Genomic DNA, 23,075 nt, shown 5'->3' with positions numbered 1-23,075 from the left:
GAAGGCTTGTGAGGAATACAAACGCAGATTCATACCTACTGAAATTAGAATGGAGAAAGGGGCATTTAAGTCTGCATTTTAAACACATTCCCCAGGTACTGAGGCCATCCAAAGTTTTAGAACAGAGCAGAGTCACGCTTGGCAGACCTTGTTCCTCAACTACTGCCTCCTTCTAGCCAGGGGGTGGCCTGCAGCGTGTCCCTTCCCTTCCCACCGTCCAAGTTATCTATCCAGTCTTCGAATGTCGGCCCACAGACCGCAGGACAACACGCGAGAGACGAGGAGCTCCCACTACGCAAACCACCACACAGGGATCGGAGGCCGGACCCGCAAAGGATTCGGGGGAAAAGGCATCAGGCCAATCCCAAGGGCGAGAGCGGCCCTAGGAATGGAGGGGCGGGGGGGGGAGGGGGCGGGGGCGGGGAGAGAGAGGTTTTTTTTCTTGATTGACGTAAAGCGTACCCAATGAAAATAAAATTAGTAAAGCTTCCGCCATAATGGGCAGAACCATAGCGACATTTCAACCAATCCAGCTCAAAAGTGTCTATGTTGTGGGAGGTCCCTGAGGCCGCTGAGGTCGTTCGTGTCTGTTGAACGGTTGTGGGAGTCTTGCTGCTTTGGGTAGGGGGTTAAAATCGTTTCTTGAGAGGAACGACTCTGTCCGAAGAGATAATGAGTTTAGCTCTGAGGTCGGTAATAAGGAGGCGGCAGTGCTCTCCACACCCCGGAGCGGGACCCAGGGAGGGTGTGTGTGGAAGGGAGGCCGTTTGGGGCCGTGGCGAGGCAGGGGATGCTGTTTGGGATGCGGGAAAGGAGCCTAGGGCAGCCTGTCTGGATCACTCACCCTCTGGGCTCCGGTGCCCTGCAGGGAATGAGACTTCCAGTGCGTTTCTACTAAGGAGGTTATTTCTGTCAGCGCGTAGGGCTTTGGACTACCAAAAAAATGGGCTTAGTTGCGAGCGAGGAGGGAATGAAATATCGCGAGGCTTCTACTCGGTTGCTCTGAGAGATCAGGCCGCGGAACATCCCTTCATTCAATTCGTATGCCTGGCCAGGGCCCCACCTCGGCTGCTCCGCTGCTGATGCAATCATCCACCTATAAATTTTGGAAATAACAAAAAACTCTTTGCTATTCTCCCAAGGTCCTGCTTTACGGTGTAATTAGAAACCCATTTTAGTGACTAATTGGCAAACTGTCTCTTGGATTTCCTGTTTCTTTCATTTCTTTACCTTTCAGTTCTAACCTCTAACCCTCTGTCTGTTGCCCGCTCCCCCTACGTAGACGTTGTACTGTAAAACTATACATATACTTAGGACACTCTAAAAATGTTCCATGTTCTGCTAAGGGATAATCATGGTACCCTTGGATGGGGTCAGGGGTGGGTCGGTTCTGGACTTGGCCTTTAAAGTCTCAGGAAGGAAAAGACTGACCCCAGGAATACCCAAGTTTGTGTCAAGTCAGGTCTCATGAAAGGAGGATCTTCCTCAGCTTTCCCATACTGCATCTACTGGTCACTTCCTAGCTTTTTTTTTTTTTTTTTTTTGTAGCGTTCAGAGACCAAAACGACTTTCAAATGCAACTAGATACGTGTTTTAAATACACTCAACTGGTTTTGACATGTTAATGTGTTACCAGATTGTGTGTTTCAAAACTTGTTCTTATACCAGTGTTGCGGCTCCATTGGAAAACTTGGAGCACATTTAGATGGGCAGCTCTTAAGGAAAACATTTCTGGCTTTAAAGTAATTTTTGCTTTTTTCTTTAAGCGTTTCCAGAGTTTATGAGAAGTTTAACCTCCAGTTTACATGTTAAGTGAGACAAGACTTATGAAGCACAAATATTGTATACTTTTTTGACATCTAATATTTGTCGTATGTTTAGACTCATTAATATTTTGGGTGATTTGTTAATATCAGTGGAGGAAATGACACATAAATTGCCAAACTGTTAGAAACGTGTAATCTAAAAACATTTTGAACCAACAGTCCCAAAATATAAGTTAATTCAGTTGTATTTTTTGTAGTAATTTTATGAACTTAATCAGAACTATCAAAAGTAAACCGATATATGGTGATTGTCAGTTATGAATTTTGGTTTCATTTGGAGATTTTTTGGTTTCTTTAACATTCTTGTAGAATAATGTGAGTGTTTTTGGTTTTTTTTGGTTGGAGTTGGTTGGAGTTTCAGACATAAAAGTAATGTTGCTTATTCACAGTTCTTGAATAAATAAAAAGCTACGGAAAGTGGGAATAAATAAAAAGCTGGGAAAAGGAAAAGTTTGGTCCTCATTTAATAATCTGTAACACTCTTTAGTTTTGGGAAGTTCATATTTATAGCAATTTAGATTATGGAATAAACAGAGCATTGACTCATAAAGGGAAAGTTTCCCTGTCTTTCTCCAAAGTACTTTCTTTTTTGAAATTTAGAAAATAATTATTGGCTAAGTTCTGTTAGTAAAGAGAATTAAAGTGGACTAAGGGCTTTTTCTTTCCATTCCATAGAAGTGAGCTTGTAGTAGACAAAACAAAGAGGAAAAAAAGAAGAGAACTGTCTGAGGAACAGAAACAAGAAATTAAAGATGCTTTTGAACTATTTGATACAGACAAAGATGAAGCAATAGATTATCATGAATTAAAGGTAATGGTATACTTTAAAATAGTTGTTTCTGTGTTAAAATGATTTGCATTTTGACAGTTGCTTTACATTACATTTCTAAGTAATTATTTTAACTAAATTGGTTTTGGAACTATGAAGGCATTTTAAGCATTCATAGTTAGATTCTATAATAATACTGAATAGAACTCCTAACACAGTTTTTAGAAAATCTTTTTCACGTGATAAAACGTATAGCATTTTAAATGTAACAATACATTCCTAGGGAAGGTGCTTATTTTTCACTGACATAATTAAAGGATTTCAAACTGGAATTTAAACTATTCTTACCATATTCTTTTCACTGTTTTTTTGTTTTTGTTTTTGCTTCTTGGTGACTCATACTGTTTTCAGACTGTGGGATTGTTGTCTTTTAATCTTATAATTTGTATTTGTTAGTAACATAGTCTCAATCCACTTTCTGTGGTACAAACAACTTCAGTGCTGTTTGATGTTGACACATGCTAATAGGTAAAAATGTCAACTTTAAGACCTAGAATGTCAAGGTGTAGAGAGGGATTTGTAAATTATTATTTGTCAGGGTATAAGGAGAGATTTGGGTTTAGGGTAGAATGGGACTTACTTTCAGCACAGTGGGAAAGATAGTATTTTGAGATTTTTAATAGCCTTAATGGATAGGTGAATGTAAGTGTTTATTTGATAGTTTTAATTTTTGTAATTTCTTAAGGGATTTTTAAGCATTAGAATTCCAAGTAGGGATACGAACTATGCAGTGACAGTATAGAATGTATAAAAACAATTAATAGGCCTGTAAGTCTAGCTTTCTCAATCTTGCAGTCCTCTTTAGCTCTCTTTTCCCACTGTTTTTTGTTTTTGTTTTTTGTTTTTGGTTACCCAGATTTGATCAATTCTTCCTTTATAGTGTCTCTTCCATTAGTAACCATTGACTGTCTTGGTTTCAGACCTTATTTCATACCTGGAGCTTCCTAAATGGTTTGTCTACTTGTAGTTCACCTTGTACACTACCACTGAATTTAGATAGTTTAAAAAATCTTTCACCATTGCTTATAAATTGTTCGTTGCTCATAAGCCTTTACTATTAATAACTCCTCATTATATACTACTTAAAGTTCAGATTCCTTTGCTTTCTACTGAATGTTCTCTACACTTTTGCCACCAACTACTTTTTTCATTTGCTAACTGCTTTCTTCCTCCCAAACTCTTCTAATTCACGTGGAATTCACCTTCTAATCCAGGTGAGCAGTTTATCTCACCTGAACTCTTCTAATTCAGGTGAGGTAAACTGCTCTGTTCATTGTCCTTCAAACCTATTGTTCATTTCAGTGTTTCTTTTAATACTAGTCATCCTTCCCAAATGCCCTACTGCTCCTCTTCATCTGTCCTTCAAGGAACAACTTGAATCTTTCCAAATAAGACTTATCTAGTCAGTAACATGTTTCCTTCCTTGTTACTAGTAACAAAGTCTCTTTTTTCTCTAAACTCAGGATTCTTCGCCCTATTATTAACGTAATAACTAATCATGGAGATACTGATGATAATTCTTATTTTAATGTTTTATCTCTTCTATCATATAACTTTAATATTTATGCTATGCCTTTTTCTCATTTTGGTTGTTAATCCCGTGATAACAAATAACAGTCAAATTATCTGTGCAGTAAGTTAGTGCATTTTATATAGTAAACACTTGTTGGTTACTTTGTCATATAAAAATGCAATTTATAAATGAAAAAACTTATACATAATGTCAGTAGTGAAGAACAATTACACTGTCACTGCTATTTTAAAGAGGTAAAACATGCAAAAAAGTTATATTTTACTAATGTGTTTTTATCTCTTAAGATGTAAAAACTTAATAATTAGAAATTCTTTTGTAAAGATTGCTTTATAATTTGCTTTTCCCTTTTAATCCAAAAGGTGGCAATGAGAGCCTTGGGGTTTGATGTAAAAAAAGCTGATGTACTGAAGATTCTTAAAGATTATGACAGAGAAGCCACAGGGAAAATCACCTTTGAAGATTTTAATGAAGTTGGTGTGTATTTTAATAGTCTTTGTAATCAGCAGCTGTTAGGAAATTGATTAATATGACTTTTTAAATTTTAAATTCTCTAGGTTATGGAATTTTCTTATAGAACACTGGTGTATAATGTGACTCTTACTCAGTTTTGTTTGGGTTTTTTTACTTTTTTCATTTTCAAAGAAAAAATATGGCTTTGCTCTGAGATTTATAGTTTTGTCTTTTGTTTTGTTGTGAAGATTCTAACCAAGGAACTACTGTGTAGCTTTTTATGGAAAGATGCTTTTCCAAGTTATTTGTATTTATATTATGTGATAAAACTTGAAGGGTGATCAAAAAATTATTTTTCCTCAGTAAAACAGAAAATTTGATATCCTGCTGTTTGGAAAATGTTTCCCAAGACCTTTCTGGTATGTAATTTTTGCTGGCTAAGTGGGAGAAGAGGGAACTGGTAGTAGTTGGTATCTTTGGCCGTAGATGAAATGCATGACTTCAGGTTGACAAAGTTTATGAGAGGCTACATCCTCTGGATGACCTTGATCTTAGTGGATAAAGTCATCTGTTTAGAGGGTAGTAGTAAAGGAGGCAGTGGGCATACTGGAAGCAGGAGAAAACATCCTGGTACCACCAACTGAAGATAATGTGTCATAGGCTTAATATGGCTAAATTTTTGTGTAGTTGATTTTAGTGAATTATTTATAGCATACATAGAGCAGGCTTTTTCAAAATAGAAGAGTCTGGAAGGCAAGGGCGTTACTATTGTCTAGGATATTACCTACAAAATATATAAATATTCAGGTTTATTTCTATTTTTTTCCCCCTAAACCAATGGGTCACGATATAAGCACATCATATAAGTATTTTAAGATATTTGGAAACAAATTCTGTTATATACACAAACCCCTTCTTTTAAATATTCATCAAGAAGCAATATGGGAAGCAAAAAGAAATGGCAATTAGTATACGCAGAGAAAATTTAGATTCATGTCATTAGTCAGTTTTTTGAATCCAAACGCTCAAGTCAAAAGCAGTTGAGATGGAAAATAAATGATAAACCTAAGAGAAAAAAAATATAGCACAGAAGATACTCAACTTACGAACTAATATATGACTGTTTAGAGAGGCAACTTGTCTGTTGGGGACATTTTCCTTTTTTCCTCTAATTTGTAGAATTTTTTATTTGAGGAGAGGGAGAGAGCCACCTTTTGTTCTCCCAGAATGGACACTCTCCTGAAGTTTATGATCGTAGTATTCTTAGTTTTACCTTAGATTGTTTATTTGTAGAAACAAGATGTTAGGATACAGTGGAAATGATACTATTAGGAAGGAGCTATAATCCAGGTATGTTTAGTACAGTATAGTGGTTTAGCACTTGGAACCAGATTCTGTTGGTTCATACCTTGGTTTTGCTACTTTATAGCTCTGGAACTTGGTCTTTTTAATACCCTGTGCCTCATTTTCAACTATAAGGTGGGGATCATTGTACTCTCTCATGAGATTCTTCTGAGGATTAAGTTAATAACATGTAAAGTACCTAGAAAAGGGCCTAGCATGTTGTAAGTGCTACTAAGCATTTGTTATTATTATTACTTTAAAAAATTGTCTTTGTTTCAGGGGCTCAAAATAATCATATATGCATCACTGGGACATAAAATAGACTCTGTGTATACTTTTTATTGACTTTTTTTCATAAAGGCTATTGTAAGCACTATATCGTCACTAATAATTTCACAAAATATTTTATTTCATCTTAAATGAATACAATTTTAAAATTGTGATTTTTTATTGGCACTTGGGACCAGAATCCCATGCCACCTCCACTTTTTCCTGACGCCCTATCTGTTCTATGTTATTAACAGAGCAGAAATACTGGGTTCCTTTAGAATAAATAGATGTGGCTAAACTTCAGCTTTGACACTCAAAGATTAACCTTTTGACAGGGTCAACACCTATCTTAGCTATCTTAAGGCTACCTATGGAGAGTACCAGGTTTAAAATAAAAATTTATTACTGTTTAGGAATCAGTCAAGAACTATGTATTTCCCCTTTTGTTGATTATTTTTAACTAATCACTGACCACAGATTAATATGTTTTGTACTTTGGGACAAATGATTCTAAATCATAACATTTGAGTCCTAGTTTTATGAACTACTCAAGGATACTGTTCCACAGATATATCTGGATGAAGTTTGGCAGTTAACTATTATAGATTCTTCCTAGTACTGGAAAAAAGCTTTAAAATATATTTAATGTAAGTTTAGAGTCAAGACAACCTGAGGCTAGTGAGTAACATAGATGTTTTAGGAATTCTGTCTTTAACACCAACATAAGTCAAACGTTTGTACACTATTTTTGACATGTACTACTTATTGCTGATTCAGATTATAATAGTGTATTATTGTCTTCATTTTGCTTATTTAACACTGAATTTTTTGGTATTAGGTACTGTACTGGGGTTGGGAAGAAGACGTAATTAAAAGTTACTAAGAGGTTCTTCTTTCAGGGAGTTTACAGTGTACATATAGGTGACAACAGGCTATAGTATTATGTGGTAAGTTGTAATTTTGTCTAGGACAGAAGTCAGCAATTATAGCCTTTGGACCAAATTCAGCTGCTGCTTGTACACCACCACACCCATTCTTTTATGCAGCTTTTGTGCTGCTATGGCAGAGTGAGTAGTTAGAGACTTTATGCCCCTCTACAAAGCCTAAAGTATTTACTGTCTGGCCTTTTACAGGAAAGATTTGTTAATCCCTGATATAGAGGAATTGAAGACTTTGCAGAGGAGATTTTAAATTTAGGCCTTTGGAAACGTGAGTAGGATTTCATTCCAAGATTGCCAGGAAGAGTAGAGAAAAAGCATTCTAGGCTTAGAAAGCAGCAACAACAAAGAATGGTACTAGAAGCATAGCATGTTTGGGAAACTAGATAGTGTTCTGGGCTAGACGATAGGGAAATGGCTGGAAGTGTAGGATTGGGCCAGACTGGTAAAGTCTTGCAAAACTTAAAAGATTTTGAATTTTAGTTAGCAGAGGATCATTCACAATTTTTAAGGGAAGAGGATATGATATATTTGAGAAAGAAAACTGATGAGAGTATTATTGATGATGCATTGGAAGGAAGAGAGACTGCAGACAGAAAATACTATTTTTTATGCTGAGGATGGCAAGCGTGAAAAGAAAATACATTTAAGAATAAAAAAGAGGCTAGGCTTGGTGGCTCATGCCTGTAATCCCAGCACTTTGGGAGGTCAGGGCGGGAGGATTGCTTGCTCACAGGAGTTTGAGACCAGCCGGGGCAACAAAGTGAGATCCTGTCTCTACAAAAAATAAAAAAAAAATTAGCCAGATGTGATGGCACATGCCTGTAGTCCCAGCTGCTTTGGAGGCTGAGGTGGAAAAATTGCTTGAGCCCAGGAGTTGAGGCTGCAGTAAGCTGGGATCATGCCATTGCACTCCAGCCTGGGCAACAGAGCAAGACCTTGTTTCAAAACAATAAAAATAAAAAAAAAAGTATTCTCAGTACTATAGGACCTGATTAAGTTTATGGGACTGAAAATAATTTATACTTTTCAAATATGGAATCTGGCTGTAAATGTTGCTGTTGTCTTTTGGTGGGGGTAGAGGAGGCAGCTACAGTTACTGTGGTGGTAGTGGAATGAGTTTGGAGTCCAACATGTCTCACTGGTGTGTTTGGATAGAAATTTCCAAAAGACATTGAGAAATACAGTTAAAGCTGTATTTCTAGCATTACCTACAATGATTTTTAATTTACTTTTGATGTGATGTTTTTGGATTTGCCGTATTCTTAAGTGATTTTTACACATGAAAGGTCTAAGAAAGTGTTTTGGAGAAGTACATTTCTGATAGTATGTGTAATTAAATCATTTGAAAATACAGTTACATGGACAGAAATTTGGAGTTTTGTGAAATAAATGAAACCCACCTTAACTGCCTCTATATCAGTTTACTTATATTTTCATTGAAAATAAATATATTTCTTGTAATTAAATTCTACTTTGTGGAACAAGAATAGAACATGAAGGCATGGAGGAGAATCATTATAAAGTTATATATTAGGTAATGTTTTTGCTGTCCAAAATGATGAGCATTTATAATTCCAAAGAAAAGCTGCATTTTAAGGAAGAATATTGATAAAAGAATATATAGACACATAGCTCTGAAATAACTAACACAATTAAAGTACCAGTGGGATAAGAATTTATACATCTTGGAGCCCCATCTGTTCCCCAATCACCCTGTTGCTTCTTTAAGTACATTAATACTTTCAGCAAGCTGCTTTTTTGGTTCACCTGTCATGTAAATTATTTAATTGGTGAAGAAAATTTCTTAACACTTTTTTTCCTTGTCCTGCTTTTTTGTTGGGACTAAATTCAAAATAAGTTGAGTATGTGCCATAGAGTTAAGTGTGGTATTTTATTTTGGTGTTATGGCTGTAGATATGCCAGCTCCTTTTTGACTGAATATTTATGAGCTTTGATGATTTGCATACTTACAGTAATATACTTCAATTAGTTACTTGGCAGCCTTTTTGGATAAAATTAATGGATAAAAGGAAACTATTGAAAATATGTGTAGATGATATAATAGTCATTTGAATAGGTGATTATTGAACCTAATATAGGTGAAACAGCCACAAAACAATAACTTGTTGGAGATTTTGATTGTATTTTTTTCATTCTGGGTTCTTTAAACATTCCAGTATTTTCCATCTATAAGCAGTTTTTTTTTTTTTTTTAATGATTCTGTAACCTTTAACACGACCGAGTTATTTTTAATAGCATAGTAAAGGCCATAAATACCTTTTCTTGTAGTGGCAGATAGTGTATATAATTACTTCAGAGATATTTATTTAGATATTGTTAGAATTTTATTTAGTAACTTAACAATTTTTATGCCACAGATTTTTATTTTAATTTTTATTGTGGCTATTGATTGAAGACTGGTAAAATTGAAAATACTTAAGCTTATTACTATGTTGTTATATATGATTATATTTAGTGTATTAAAATACACAATTACCATTGAGGTTTGAAACTACATTTATTTTTAGTTAGTTGTCTGAGAGTGATTTATCCAAACAAAACGGGTAAGCTTTAAGGAGACCTTCTTTCCAGAGGTTTTTTTTTGGGTGAGCTTTCCTGCTATAGTCAGATTTGATCCTATTTACTACTTTCTAAATTTTGGAAAACCAAGAGGTTCTTCTAATCACGAAGGTATTAGTGGAATTTTCATCTGCTCTCTTGAGATTGTGCCTGTGTCTGCGATGGCAGTACTTTTTGTCTTTCGCAGTTTTTCTTGTTTTGAAGTTGGATTAAATTTGAGGAAGAATCAGTGTTAGTATGACATTTAGTTAGCAAGCAGCTTTTATTTAGTTAGCTCCAATTATTTTGTTGGTATGTCTAGTACATAGCACACAAGGAGTAGATGACACACTCCTTGTGTGCTTGATGTCAGTGGAGTCTAGTACAATTCTTGATTATAGTAGATCTTAAATAAATGGAATAAATGTAGTCTTTTAATTTTGCCTCTGTGTGATATAGTTTTGCTTACTTTTTTAATAAGACAAGTTGCTCATAATAAAAAGGTTAACATTCAAAATATGGATTTGGTTTTTCTAATTTCAGGTTTATCTCGGGGTTTGGGGATCTCATTTGACATTTTATTGTCAGACTAAATGTTGACAGTCACAGCTTTAATTCTCATCTAATATTTAGTGGATATCACAAATGAATGCCTTTGTGACTATGCAGGTTTATTAAAATATATATTTTTTTAAACTGTAGTGACAGATTGGATATTGGAAAGAGATCCCCATGAAGAAATACTCAAGGCATTTAAACTATTTGATGATGATGATTCAGGTAAAATAAGCTTGAGGAATTTGCGACGTGTTGCTAGAGAATTGGGTGAAAACATGAGTGATGAAGAGCTTCGAGCTATGATAGAAGAATTTGACAAAGATGGTGATGGAGAAAGTAAGTTTTAAGTGAAACATATGTTCCAAGTATTCCTGATGCTACACATGTAATACATTTTTCTAAAAACAAATGACTTGCAAGACTTTTTTGTAAACTTACCGCTTCTTGTAATGGGCCTTCTGTCTAAATAATTCACATATTCAGTTTAGAATGAAGCAGATCTCTAAAACCAATTACACTTCAAGAAGGTACCTCACTTTTCTCTGAAGGTGAAACATCACCAAAATTTCAGCCTTTCAATAAAATTTCAGTCTTTAATGGCTTCTCCCTCAACCTACATGCTAAGTTCTAAGTTCTATTGATTTTCCCCTTCAAATGTTTTGAATCTGTTTTTATCTTTGGCCACTGTGGCTGTCCTAGTTCAGGCCCTAATTTCTAATTAGGAATGTTATAATGGCCTCATTTATTCTTACCTTGGCTGCCTACTGGGTGCAGTGTCCTGTGTGTTGACTGGTGCTACACAATGAAAAAGGCAGATGTGATTCCTGCTTTCACTTTGCAGTCTCTTGTAGTGTCCTGATTGCCCTTGAGGCATATAAAAGTCTCTAATCTCTTCTTCAGTCTCTTGGTCTCATTCTTTTCCTAAAATATACATTTGATAATGCCATTTCCTTGTTTAAACACTTGGAACGATTCTTCAGTGCCTACAGAGTAAACTTCAAGGCCTTCTGTCATCTGTCCCACCTTGAGTAATTTTATTTCCCAGTGTATTCTTCCACTTTTCTTCTTTAACCCTAACCTCCTATATGTACACATTTTGTCAAAATACTCTATCCTGAAAACACATTTTTATGCTATTCATTTCATCATGCTGTTTCTTAAGAATGCTCTAACTGTTAATTTCTGCCTGCTGAAATGTGATTCATTCTCTCAGGTACGTATTAAACACCATCTTTTTCTCAAAAGCTTCCCATAACACTCTGTGTATGAATTATGAGACTTCCATTGAAGGCCTATAGCATTTAGAGAAACAGATTGTTTTGATACTTTCATATACTTAATATGGAATCTTTTGGCTGGAAACTTAAGTTTTGTTGAGATAAAAACCACTTTATTTGTATGTTAAACTGCTAAAAATTAGACCTTGCTGTTTTTTTGTGAACTTTAGTATTCTTCTGTCTTTGTGACTTTTTCATGCTTTTCGGTATCTAAGAGCAATGAAATTTTAAAAATATTGGGTATATAAAATAATAAACATGGCGAATGTGAAGTTAAAGGTAAATAAGATGTACTACAAGATAGACATAAAACTGTAATAATGATACAGAAAGAGTCACTTCCCCCCCCGCCCACAACATATATAAAATAAAACACAGCACATCTTTTGGAAAAAATGAAAGGAACGTTTTGAAAAGCCAGAATGGATCATCTTTTAAATAATGATGATGTTTGTTAACATTTATTTAGCAGTTACTGTATTGGATATTAGCATGAATTATGTCACTTAATTTCCATAATAACTTGTAAAGTAGATACAATATTATACCTATACATGCGTGTAATGGATGTATATATATAGATGAGGAAACTAAAGCTTTGAGAGATTAATAGTCTGTCCCAGGTTATCAGAAAGCTAATACTGTACATGGTAGAGCCAGAACTCAAAATCAGATCTCCATAATGGCAAAGAATGTGCTTTTAAATATAATATTGTATTGCCTCTTGGGCTATGAAGTAAAATATTAACTAGACTTCTATGTTTATGGAGTTTTAAAAATTACATACTATTATAGGAAGCAGTGTATTAGCAACATACTCAGTTGGAACTTTGAATTCTAAGATTTGCTTTTCCCCTTCAAAGCCAGATGGTCTCTAAGGTACTTAATCTACTTAGTTCTCTAAAATTCCTATTGTTAGCAACTTATAATAAGATTTGCTCTATGAAATGGTTGATTTATGAAAAATTTTGTTAAGGCAATATAAAAGGAAACAAAGTGTCATATTTTCTTGATTCAATAAATGTTTTACCAAATGCTTATTTTAAGCTAGGCATTGTGGTAGATTTATTAGATATAGGAACTTGATTTAAGATATTAATAGAGAAGGTTATAAAACCAAATGTACAGAGGTATGGAAGATTGTTTTTTAACTGCCTACAAGACTCTCATAGTAAAGTAGCTAGTTTAATTTCCTGAGCCACTTTCTAATTTTTACTTTTTGGGGTTTAAGTACTATGTTTTTAGGTATGAATCATGGAATTCAGTTGTCCCTTGATAAGCACAGGAGATTGGTTCCAAGTCGCTTAAGGATGACAAAATCTATGGTGCTCAAGTCCCTTGTATAAAATGGCATAGTATTTGCATATAACTTTCACATATCCTCCTGTATACCTTAAATCATCTCTAGATTACTTATAATACCCAATACAATGTAAATGCTATGTAAATAGTCATACTTTATTTTATTTGTTTTTTTTGTTTTTTTTTTTTTTGAGACAGAGTCTTGCTCTGTCGCCCAAGCTGGAGTGCAGTGGCCAGATCTCAGCTCACTGCAAGCTCCGCCGCCTGAATTTACGCCATTCTCCTGCCTCAGCCTCCCGAGTAGCTGGGACTACAGGCGCCTGCCACCTCGCCCGGCTAGTTTTTTGTATTTTTTAGTAGAGACGGGGTTTCACCGTGTTAGCCAGGATGGTCTTGATCTCCTGACCTCGTGATCCGCCTGTCTCGGCCTCCCAAAGTGCTGGGATTACAGGCTTGAGCCACCGCGCCCGGCCTATTTGTATTTTTTTATTGTATTATTTTCCCAAATATTTTTCATTGCAGTTGGTTTAATCTGCAGATGTGAGGAACTTGTGGTTACAGAAGACTGACTGTAGTTTTAAATACGTTTGAAATGCTATTATAATTTAAAGTTTTTATGTATAAACAATATAAAAATTAAGTGTTTTGTGGTTTTCAAACTTCTATATGAAGCTTAAAATGTGCAGTTTGAGTATTGAAATTTTACAGATCAAGAAAAAGTTCTAGATCTTTAAGTAACAAGTACTTTTTGGATTTTGAATATTTTAATCATGGCTGTATTACACTGTTAAAATGATCTGTAATCAAATCATTCTAAGACTGTTTTATGTTTTTTCTCTTAATACAGTTCTTAAGAACATACTCTTGCTTCCTATTTGGTCTAGATGTCTCAGTCTAAATCGGGGGTTCTTCAGTGAAGGTGCACACTGGCTGAATTGATTAATAATTTTATATATTTGAGCTTTATTTATTGGAAACAGAGAGAGATCATAGCTTTCCTAAGATATGCAGACATGGCTATTTAACTGCAAAGGTTAAAGATCACTACTTCAATTTGTAAGATTCTTGAAAGTAGTTTGAGAGTATTACAGATTTCGTATTACGTTCTTACTATGTCTGTCATAGTGTTTTATAGATGTTAAATACTGATTGCATGGATTCGTAGTTCCCTGTCAGCTTTTGGAGGGTGCATTTTTCCTAACTCGTAGCTTATTTCTGTGAGGCATACACTATTCTCTTTCTTGACTATATTTCTGATGGTATTCTCCCACCCCAGCTCCCTTTCTACATCCTTTCCAAATTCTGTATTTTTATTTTAGAGCCCAAGTAATGACTTACCTTTACCTGAATTTTTCTCATTAGTAATAATTTTTACCATTGTGAAGGATTTTTTTCAACACTGATTTAGTCTTTATTTTAATAATAAATAGTATTTTGTGTTATAAAACATTTGTTCTGTTTCAAGTATAAAAACTGACTAACATAGTTGTCGAAACTGGTTTTCTATGTGGTTTCTAGAACCAGTGCAGTATATATTCTTTCCATTCCCTGTGACCATGTTTTATCTCCTCAACATTTTTTAATTGGCTATTTTTTTCTAACTATTCATTATGAATATTCTCAAATGTAGAGAAAAATTGTCAGACTACTACAGTGAACACCATTGTACCTTCTGCCTAGATTCAATAATTAGTATTTTACCGCATTTGCTTTATCTGTCGTGTGTATGTTTTTTTCTCAATCATTTGAAAATAAATTTCATATATTAAGAACTCAATCCTTTAGGCCAGGCACCATGACCCATGCCTGTAATCCCAGCACCTTGGGAGGCAGAGGCAGGTGGATTGCTTGAGCCCAGGAGTTCAAGACCAGCCTTGGCAACATGGTGAAACCTCGTCTCTACCAAAAACACAAAAGTTAGCCAGTCTTATAAATAAATAAATTAATTAATTAATTAAATTTTAATAATAAAACAGAAAAAAGCTTGATCCTTTAATATTTTAGCATATCCATCTACTAAGAACAAGGATATATCTTTCATAAAGCTATGATACCAATATTACACTTAAGAAAGTTAACAATAATTTTATAATATCATATAGTATCTTTCTCATTTCAGTTTTAATGTGTACCAGAATAGGAAGCCTGGTGTCTGTTTTGATATATTACACAACACTTATTGTGGTGTTAGCATTCACTAGCCACTTAAAAATGTTTGATTCAGTGGAGTATTTTCATATAATACCTTCTATGGTAAATAAGAGTTAAACAATCTAAAACATCATCTCATAGTTCAGTGTTTTGAGATGAAGGAAATGAGATGCAGAACTGTTCTGTGCAGAGCTATGACTAGAAACCAGGTCTTAATGTCTCTGTAGTTTTCTTTTGGCATTGTCAAAATTATCATTCATAACTTGTGTCTTGCTTAGGTATGTATTAAGTCTTAGGGCTAAATGCTAAATACTTAGTAGAAGTATCTTCTGAACATTTTTCTTAATTGATATGTGTGCATATATTGGGTTTTCAAAATTATATTCAATAAGATTATCTGATTTCTTATTTCTAGGTTGCTGTCTTAAACATTATGTTTTATAAATTGGAGATTCTTACTGTATTTATAATTTTGGCAAACTAAATATTAGTCCTTATCCATGATTATTTTCTGCATTTACATCTATATAGTTGCTGGATTACCTTGGCGATTAAGATTAAATCTGTGATCTTTTCAAATTGCCATTTTTATTGATACTTTTGAGGTATGGTGACCTGGTTTTAATTATTCTTTAACATAGGCTTTTAAGCATATAAAAGTTCAAAAAATAATAATTTCTTATTTTTATAATTTTAATATATTTTCATTCTTTAGAAATCTAATTTACATGCATGATATGTTCAGGCTTACTTGTAAAGGAAGGATTTGCTAAATGAACTAGTAGAATAAAGATTATAAAGAAGATTGTTTAAAGAACTTTGAAATGTCAAGCATTTAAAATGTTTTAGCAAGTATATACAAATATGACTGTGATTGACTTTTTTGGTAACATTATCTTTTCCCCAGTTAATATTATAGAATACTAATTTATAATGTTTATCACATTATATGTACTTTTGCATTCAAGAAGTTACATTTAATAAACATGTTCCACTGCCTAACGAAGTAAAAGCAAAAAGCCATGTCTTGATGTAACAATTTTGCATAATGTAAAATTTTTTAAATACTTAGTGTAAAATGGTAGTCCTGGACTCTGAAAAAATAAAATGTTTATATTTCTGACTGTTTCATTTTCTTTCTTACCACAGTAAACCAAGAGGAGTTCATTGCTATTATGACTGGTGACATTTAAAGAATTACAAGGATAAACACTAAGAATGTTGCAGTTATCATCTTATATTCTATTTTTGTGCCTGGAGCCATTTGAAAAAAACCAACTTAGTTCTTTTATCCAAAAGGACCAAAAATAAGCATCTTATGTATTTGTATTTTACTACTGTTAAGTTTCTTTGTATGAAGTATGTTGTTAGTACTCAGATAGTTTAGCTTTGTATTTATAATAGAGCTTTTATATAAAGTTTTTAAAAATTGAATATGTGATATGTGTTCTTTGAAGATTTTTTAATTTAACATTAATAGTCACTTTTATTTTGGTGCACACGTTTTCCAGACTTTCATTAATAAAATACTTATTTTATTAGTATTTTAAAGTTTGGTAAATTTGTTTTTATTCCTAGTATCTGTTAACCCTGAAGAGTGTATTTCTTAAATCTCCTCTTTATAATTTTACTAGTTTCTGAAACAAAAATTGAAATACATATAGCAATAGAATGGCACATTTTTCCATTACCTAACATTTCATCAATTTTGACAGTCTATATTTTAATACAAGATGACTCAATATAAGCCTAATTCCTTTTTTAAGAGTCCTGTCTTTGAGTTTAGAGGGAATAAGTATTGTCTAGGTAGACCCATTTATCCTTGTGTATTATGTTTCTTAACTCTTTTGGTATCAATGTAAGTATGAAAGTTAATTTTTTTCTGAATATTCCCTCAAACGAATTGAATGAATACAACTTGAATTCTCTAACTTCTTGACTAAGTGAGAGATTTAAATTTTGGAATTTTGATTTGTTAAGATAATTATCATTCAATTAAATGTCACAGTGGTGAAAATAGAAAGCTGTAAGCCACAGAAATAATTTAAGTCTATGTTTAACCTATATAAAGGAACAGTCTGTGATTCACCAGGAAATAGTAGAGACAGACTTTCCAAGCATTGGTGGGCTCTTCTGCCTTGTAGAAGTGTATGTTAGGGGGAAACAAGTGGTTATGGAGATGGATCATAGGAAAAATAGTACCTATATGGATCCTTCACTCATAATCTAGTACTTGGTGTTATGGGCTGTCCCAGGAAGGGAATTGAGTTGTCTATTTCAGCAATCTTTCTTTAGAATTCTTGTTTTAAATTTTAAGTTTAAAGTACAGTATAATTTGAGGCACTTTAAATGTGAGCCTTTTAAGAGTATTACATTAAGGGCTGTCCACTAGAAATTTAACACAAAATCAGTAGGGAACACTACAGCAGTAGTGACATTTCAAACAGTTATCTAGAAAGCAAGTATATATTAGGTCATTCTTGTATTGATATGAAGAAATACCCAAGACTGTGTATTTTATAAAGAAAAGTGGCTTAATTGGCTTACGGTTCTGCAGGCTTTACAGGAAGCATGGTGCTAGCATCTGCTTCTGGGGAGGCCTCAGGAAGCTTACAATCATGGTAGAGGCAAAGGGGGAGCAGGTACATCCCATGGTGAAAACCAGAGTGAGCAAGTAAGAGAAATACCAAGCACTTTTAAACCACCAGATCTCATGAGAACTCACTATTGTGAGGACATCTAATCACCTCCCACCAGGCGTCACCTCTAGTACTGGGGATTACAATTCAACATGATATTTGGGTGGGGATAGATACACAAACTATATCAGCAAGTTAACTAGAGTAAAACTTAATTTCGAATACAAATTCAATGGTCACAGTCATAACAACATTCAGGGCAACAGATCTTGAAATTAAAACATTTTTATCGCACTTACTGATGAGTTGCCTCTGTCTTGATCATGAAATATATTGATTTCCCGGAAAGTGAAAAATAAAACAGTAAAAGTAAATCTACTTTTGCGAGTCTTCTATGACTTTATTGGAATAGTGAAGCTATTTTTTGCCACTTTATAGATATTTTGTCTTTTTTCTTTTGTGGGGGGGGTACAGAGTCTCACTCTGTCCCCCAGGTTGGAGTGCCATGGCGTGATCTTGGCTCACTGCAACCTCTGCCTCTTGGGTTCAAGCAATTCTCCTGCCTCAGCCTCCCAGGTAGCTGGGATTACAGGCGCCTGCCACCACACCCAGCTAATTTTTGTATTTTTAGTAGAGGTGGAGTTTCACCATGTTGGCCAGGCTGGTCTTGAATTTCTGACCTCAGGTGATCTGCCCGCCTCAGCCTCCCAAAGTGCTGAGATTACAGGTGTGAGCCACCCCACCCGGCCGTCTTTTTTCTTAGTATACTTCTCCTTGGGATACTAGCACCTTTGTTTCTTCTCTTACTGTGGGTTAGAGAAGAGTGCTCATCTGGGCTCTTCATGTTTGTGGAAGACTTGCCTTACGGTAGGATATGAATTATTGTTGTTTCTTCTAGTATTCATAATCAGTAACTGTAGAGTGGAAAGGAAAAAATACTGGCTAGTGCAGTTGACTGTATGAAGAGTGATTTTTTTCTGTTAAAAGAGGGAAGTAGGTATTTGTCATATTTATCCTTATGATCCTACTTACTATGCAGTGGCATTTCATGATGTGAGAAAGTTGTTACCTACTAAACTTGCTTAGTGCATCGCTACTCTGGTTTCCTGGTGAGCTTTGATGCTAGTCACTGGAAATAAAATCTCTTAGGGATTTAATAGTGATGTGTTTTTTAAAGATTGTTTACAATGTTCTGATGACCAATGTGAAAAAGAAAAAATAATTTAAAAAACCACGATGTGTAATGTATTACAATTTTAACAGTGTAATATAAGGAATGGGTTACATTGGTACTGGAGAACCAAAACAAAAGCAGAAAGGACACATAACTTCAGGTGGCAGCTACCACCCCTAGGCCTAGAGGACCGAGATAGAGGTTGTGGTTACTAGACACTTTGGGGAGAACTTCAGCAGAGCAGGGACTCAGACATCTGAGGAGGGGCCACTGGTAAGTGGTAGTAGTGTAGATAGGGAATGATGAGGCTGGTATGGGGAATGCCGAGAAAAGCTGGAGACAAACTAAGTGTCGCTACTGGAATGAAGAGCTGTTGCTCTGGGAATGCTGGCAGGAATAACAAGCAAACAGGAAACAGCAAGATTCTTTCCCTCTCCTGCCTTTATGTCTTTATCTTCTAGTGCTGCTATTAGTGGAGCCTAACAAAAATTCAGGTGGCAAGGGAGAAACGTAGTTTTCATAGTCCTAGCCCTAGTATTACACAGTTTGAGTATAGAATAGTGGTTTGGAGTTGTGGGGAGAAAAAGTAGTTCAATAACTAGCACAGCTAATTATGTATTTTATTATCTGAACCAGGTTACTTTTGAGAACGAAGGAGCTAGAGGGTAGGGGGGAGCTATTATTTATACTAGGATAACAGATGTAAACCAGAACTGTCCTAGGCAAATCATATGATTGATCTCTGGGAATAGTAACCATTGTTATTTTAGAGAAGTTACACATTTTAATCTTAATAACCTTTTGGGGTAGATACTGTAGGATTGTCTTTTACAAACATTTGGAGGGTTTAAATAACATGTTGAAGGTAACAGGTTGTAACTTAATTGGAATATGATCTAAAGTTTTTTTACTCTAGAGCCCACTCATAACTGATGCTGTCTTCTTAACAATGACTTTTATGTACTCTCTCAAGATGTAATACATCACACCTTTAGAACCACAAAACATGAAAGAGAATTTGAGCTTCAGAGCTCAGCTGAAAAACATTTGTGAAACATGTTTGTTTAAGTTAGCATGGCATTATATTATGTGTTATTCCATGTAAGTTAGTGTTTTGTGTCAGACCTCTGGAAGCTTATAATCTTAGGTAATTATATAGTCATGGAGACAACATATTGAAAGAATAAATCAGTTTGGAAAAGAAATACATTAAAAATAGTGTTAAGCAAATACTTATTGAGAAAGTACACATTATTGAGTAGTGAAGACTTGCAAACGATTTTCATTTTGAGGGTAAAATTTAGGGAAACATTTTATCACTTAATTTTTGTGGAGAAGATTTTATTTTAGGGACTGTTTAAAATGAAAGGAACTTTAGATTTAGAAGTATGGTTGATAGAAGGTTGTGTGGGTGGTCTTAAGCATTAAGCCAAAGAGGAGGAGGGAGCAAGGTTTGTGGACCTGAAGCTGGTAGTCTTAAAGCAAAGTTCTTGTAGGTCTCAGTTGAGGTGCATTGGTTGGAGGAGAGGGGTGGTCAGTAAAGGTGATTTTAATATTAGAATTGTGCAGAATTTGGGTTGTAAGCAGTAAATCTCAGAATGAAATATGGTAGCCTACTGGATGAGAGCTTAGTTGCATCTTGGAGTTCTTGGAATAGATTTTCAGTTGGAGTATGTAATTTGTTTACCTTTCCTGATTCTGAATTCAGAATATACTGTAGTTAAACCATGCATTGAAAACTTCATCCTAGATGCTATGAAAAATTGCCAAATGAAATCTAAAATAAAACCAGGTTCTGGTTTATCTGAACTTTATGATTGTATGTTAAAAGTTACCTTTGTGAGGTATACTCTAAATACTAGGTGTTTTTATTATTAATTTTATCTAATTGTCTACAGAAATCCAAATTATCTCTTTCATGAGAACTTTGGAAACCTATATGTCTTGTGCTATTCTGAGACTATGTAAAATATATTTTCATTATATAATGATTTTAGGAATATTACTGACATTTTATAGAATCAAACAGCAGCAGGGTTACCTCCATTTTATACTTAATTAAGAATATTTTAAAATAGGTTTTCTTTATTCTACAATAAAATAAGTAAGAGATACTTAATAGAATCCCTGGAGTCCAACATTTCTGATTTTAATATGCTTGTAACATTTGCTAACACACCACTGTGTTCTCTGAAAAGGGCGATCCTTTTCACTGTAAGGTATTACCTAGACTGCCTATCTCCAGGGTCTTCCAAAAGGTCCGTGTATGTTTGAAAGCACAGAGACATGTACTGTTGTAGAGCATAAATTCTAGAGACTTATTGATGGAAGCCTATTTCTGATACGAAGCTTTTTAAAGACCACTCAATATACATAAACTAAATGTTAAGTGACAAAAATATTTTCAAATTATATTTCCTACCATTTAGGACCTCCTTAAATTTAACAGCAGGTTAAAGGTTTGGGGTTGGCTTATTATTTTTTAAGAAAATATACATTTTGATTGTTTTGAAAGTTTATACATTTAAGGTTCCTGCCAAACAGGTAGATATAACCATACTTTAAGCTAGATTACATTTTCCTTTTCCTATTAAGATTAAAAATGTTCCATTAAATCTGAGTAGCTGGCCAAAACTGAGCTTTTCAGGAGACTCTCTATACCGGTCTTGCTGGGAAATAATTGTTGCTAATCTAAGTCCTAAGGGATAGTGGGATATTTTTCAACACTGGCAATAAAAACAAAATAACTCTTTCAAAGAGGGAGAAGCAAGATTTGGATTCTAAGAATTTTCCTTGTGAAAGAAAACTTTGTTTATATCTAATTGGTTGATTTCACTATTGTAGCAAAGATACAAGAAAAACAAAACTGGAGAAGATTTTTAAAAACTAGAAAATTAATCTACTGTATTTCATATGGTTTGAGGAAAAATTAAATGAAATTATGTTTGTGAAAGTGTTTTTTGCATTGCGAAGTTATATTAAAATTAATTGTTATAGTTACACTTCTTGTGTAGTTTGAATTATTGGCCTGTGGGCCCAAGTGCCTATAGTTCTACAATCTGATCCTGGAAGTTCTGGGGTCTTCAGGGCCTCTAAGGAGCTGTTGGTTGTACCCAGACCTAGGTAGCTAGGATATTGCTTGGGGGTAAATTCTAAACTCAGATTAGTTTCTCTGGAGTATTCATAAACAGGTGAGCAAGGCAGTGTTCAGTCCATTTGGAGGAAATATATTCTTAGGGAGCATGGATAAATTATATGCTATTAACATTTGGTTGAAATCAGCTTAAAAATCATGGTTTATATTTCTACCTAAGTTATATTGAAGTCAATGGTTTTTAAAACATTGTTTTGAAAATGCTAAACTTGATTGCTAGTAGCTTTTAGGGTCTAAGGAGTTAATTCTTGTGAAAAAGAGAAAAGGCAAATCTTTTTAAAAGAGTTCTTAGTTTCTATTTTATTTATACTTTATGTAACATCTTTTTTTTTCCCAAAAAAGGATTGTAGCAGACTTCTCCAACACAAATTCAGTAAGATTATTAAATTAGAAATAATAGATCACAAACTATATAGAAATAAGAAGAGACAAATGCAGTCAACTTCAGTTATTTGGGGTCAGATGGAGGAGTGTTCAGATTAACCATATTAAACATAGCAGAGACCTGGACAAGGCTTATCTCCCAATCAAGTAATTGCTGCATTTTACCACTTTTGCTCTCACCTTCTCTCCCTTGTCTCCCACAAGATTAGAGAAGTGCTGAGTTAACTGAGAAGCCTGTTTGGTTAAAGTAGGAATGAGAACCCAAAGGAGCCCTTCCCACCACTACAGGGGAAGGAAAATGCTAAGACATCTGCTGTACTTTAATATTGTTAGTCTACAGACCAGTCAAATTGCTCCTGTATAATCAAGAAATTTGTTCTAGGAACCCCGGATGAAATAAAAGGTGAGTGAGGGCCTAGAGGTAAAGGAGAGCTTGATTTAGAATACAGCTTACAGTATGGATGTAGAAGTTTTCTGAAGTGTAAATTAATTCACATACTCCTTATCAGTTCAGTGACATACTCCATATACTACTTACTGAAAAAAAAAATCAAGAAACATGAAATTAAAGAGATTAAGATTGCTGTAGTGTTTGACCATCTGAAAACATTGCTCAGGATTCTGATGAATTAAGTGTTGAGGAATACACCATCCATATCAATAGCTGCATAGTTGTTCGTAAG

General features: G+C 34.5%; 1 protein-coding gene across 4 annotated transcripts; it reads left to right on the top strand.

Annotated features, from left to right (window-relative positions):
* Positions 1 to 546: 546 nt before the first annotated feature.
* On the top strand, positions 547 to 16,972 carry CETN3 (centrin, EF-hand protein, 3). 4 transcript variants are annotated; one of them, XM_011978013.1, is made up of 6 exons: positions 547 to 689; positions 2,502 to 2,637; positions 4,549 to 4,663; positions 10,456 to 10,533; positions 13,738 to 13,809; positions 16,191 to 16,972. In XM_011978013.1, the coding sequence occupies exons 1-6, from the start codon at positions 673 to 675 to the stop codon at positions 16,232 to 16,234; spliced, it is 462 nt and encodes a 153-aa protein (XP_011833403.1). In that variant the 5' UTR covers positions 547 to 672; the 3' UTR covers positions 16,235 to 16,972. The 4 variants fall into 4 exon arrangements, with proteins under 4 accessions (XP_011833403.1, XP_011833400.1, XP_011833402.1 ...); XM_011978010.1 differs by having other exon boundaries at positions 10,456 to 10,647; XM_011978012.1 differs by lacking the exon at positions 13,738 to 13,809 and having other exon boundaries at positions 10,456 to 10,651.
* The last annotated feature ends 6,103 nt before the right edge of the window (positions 16,973 to 23,075 follow it).

The sequence above is a fragment of the Mandrillus leucophaeus genome, unplaced genomic scaffold, assembly GCF_000951045.1.
Source record: "Mandrillus leucophaeus isolate KB7577 unplaced genomic scaffold, Mleu.le_1.0 Scaffold187, whole genome shotgun sequence".
Lineage (NCBI taxonomy): Eukaryota > Metazoa > Chordata > Mammalia > Primates > Cercopithecidae > Mandrillus > Mandrillus leucophaeus.
The sequence above is the reverse complement of the archived record's forward strand: the minus strand, read 5'-3'. Positions and strand labels throughout refer to the sequence as shown.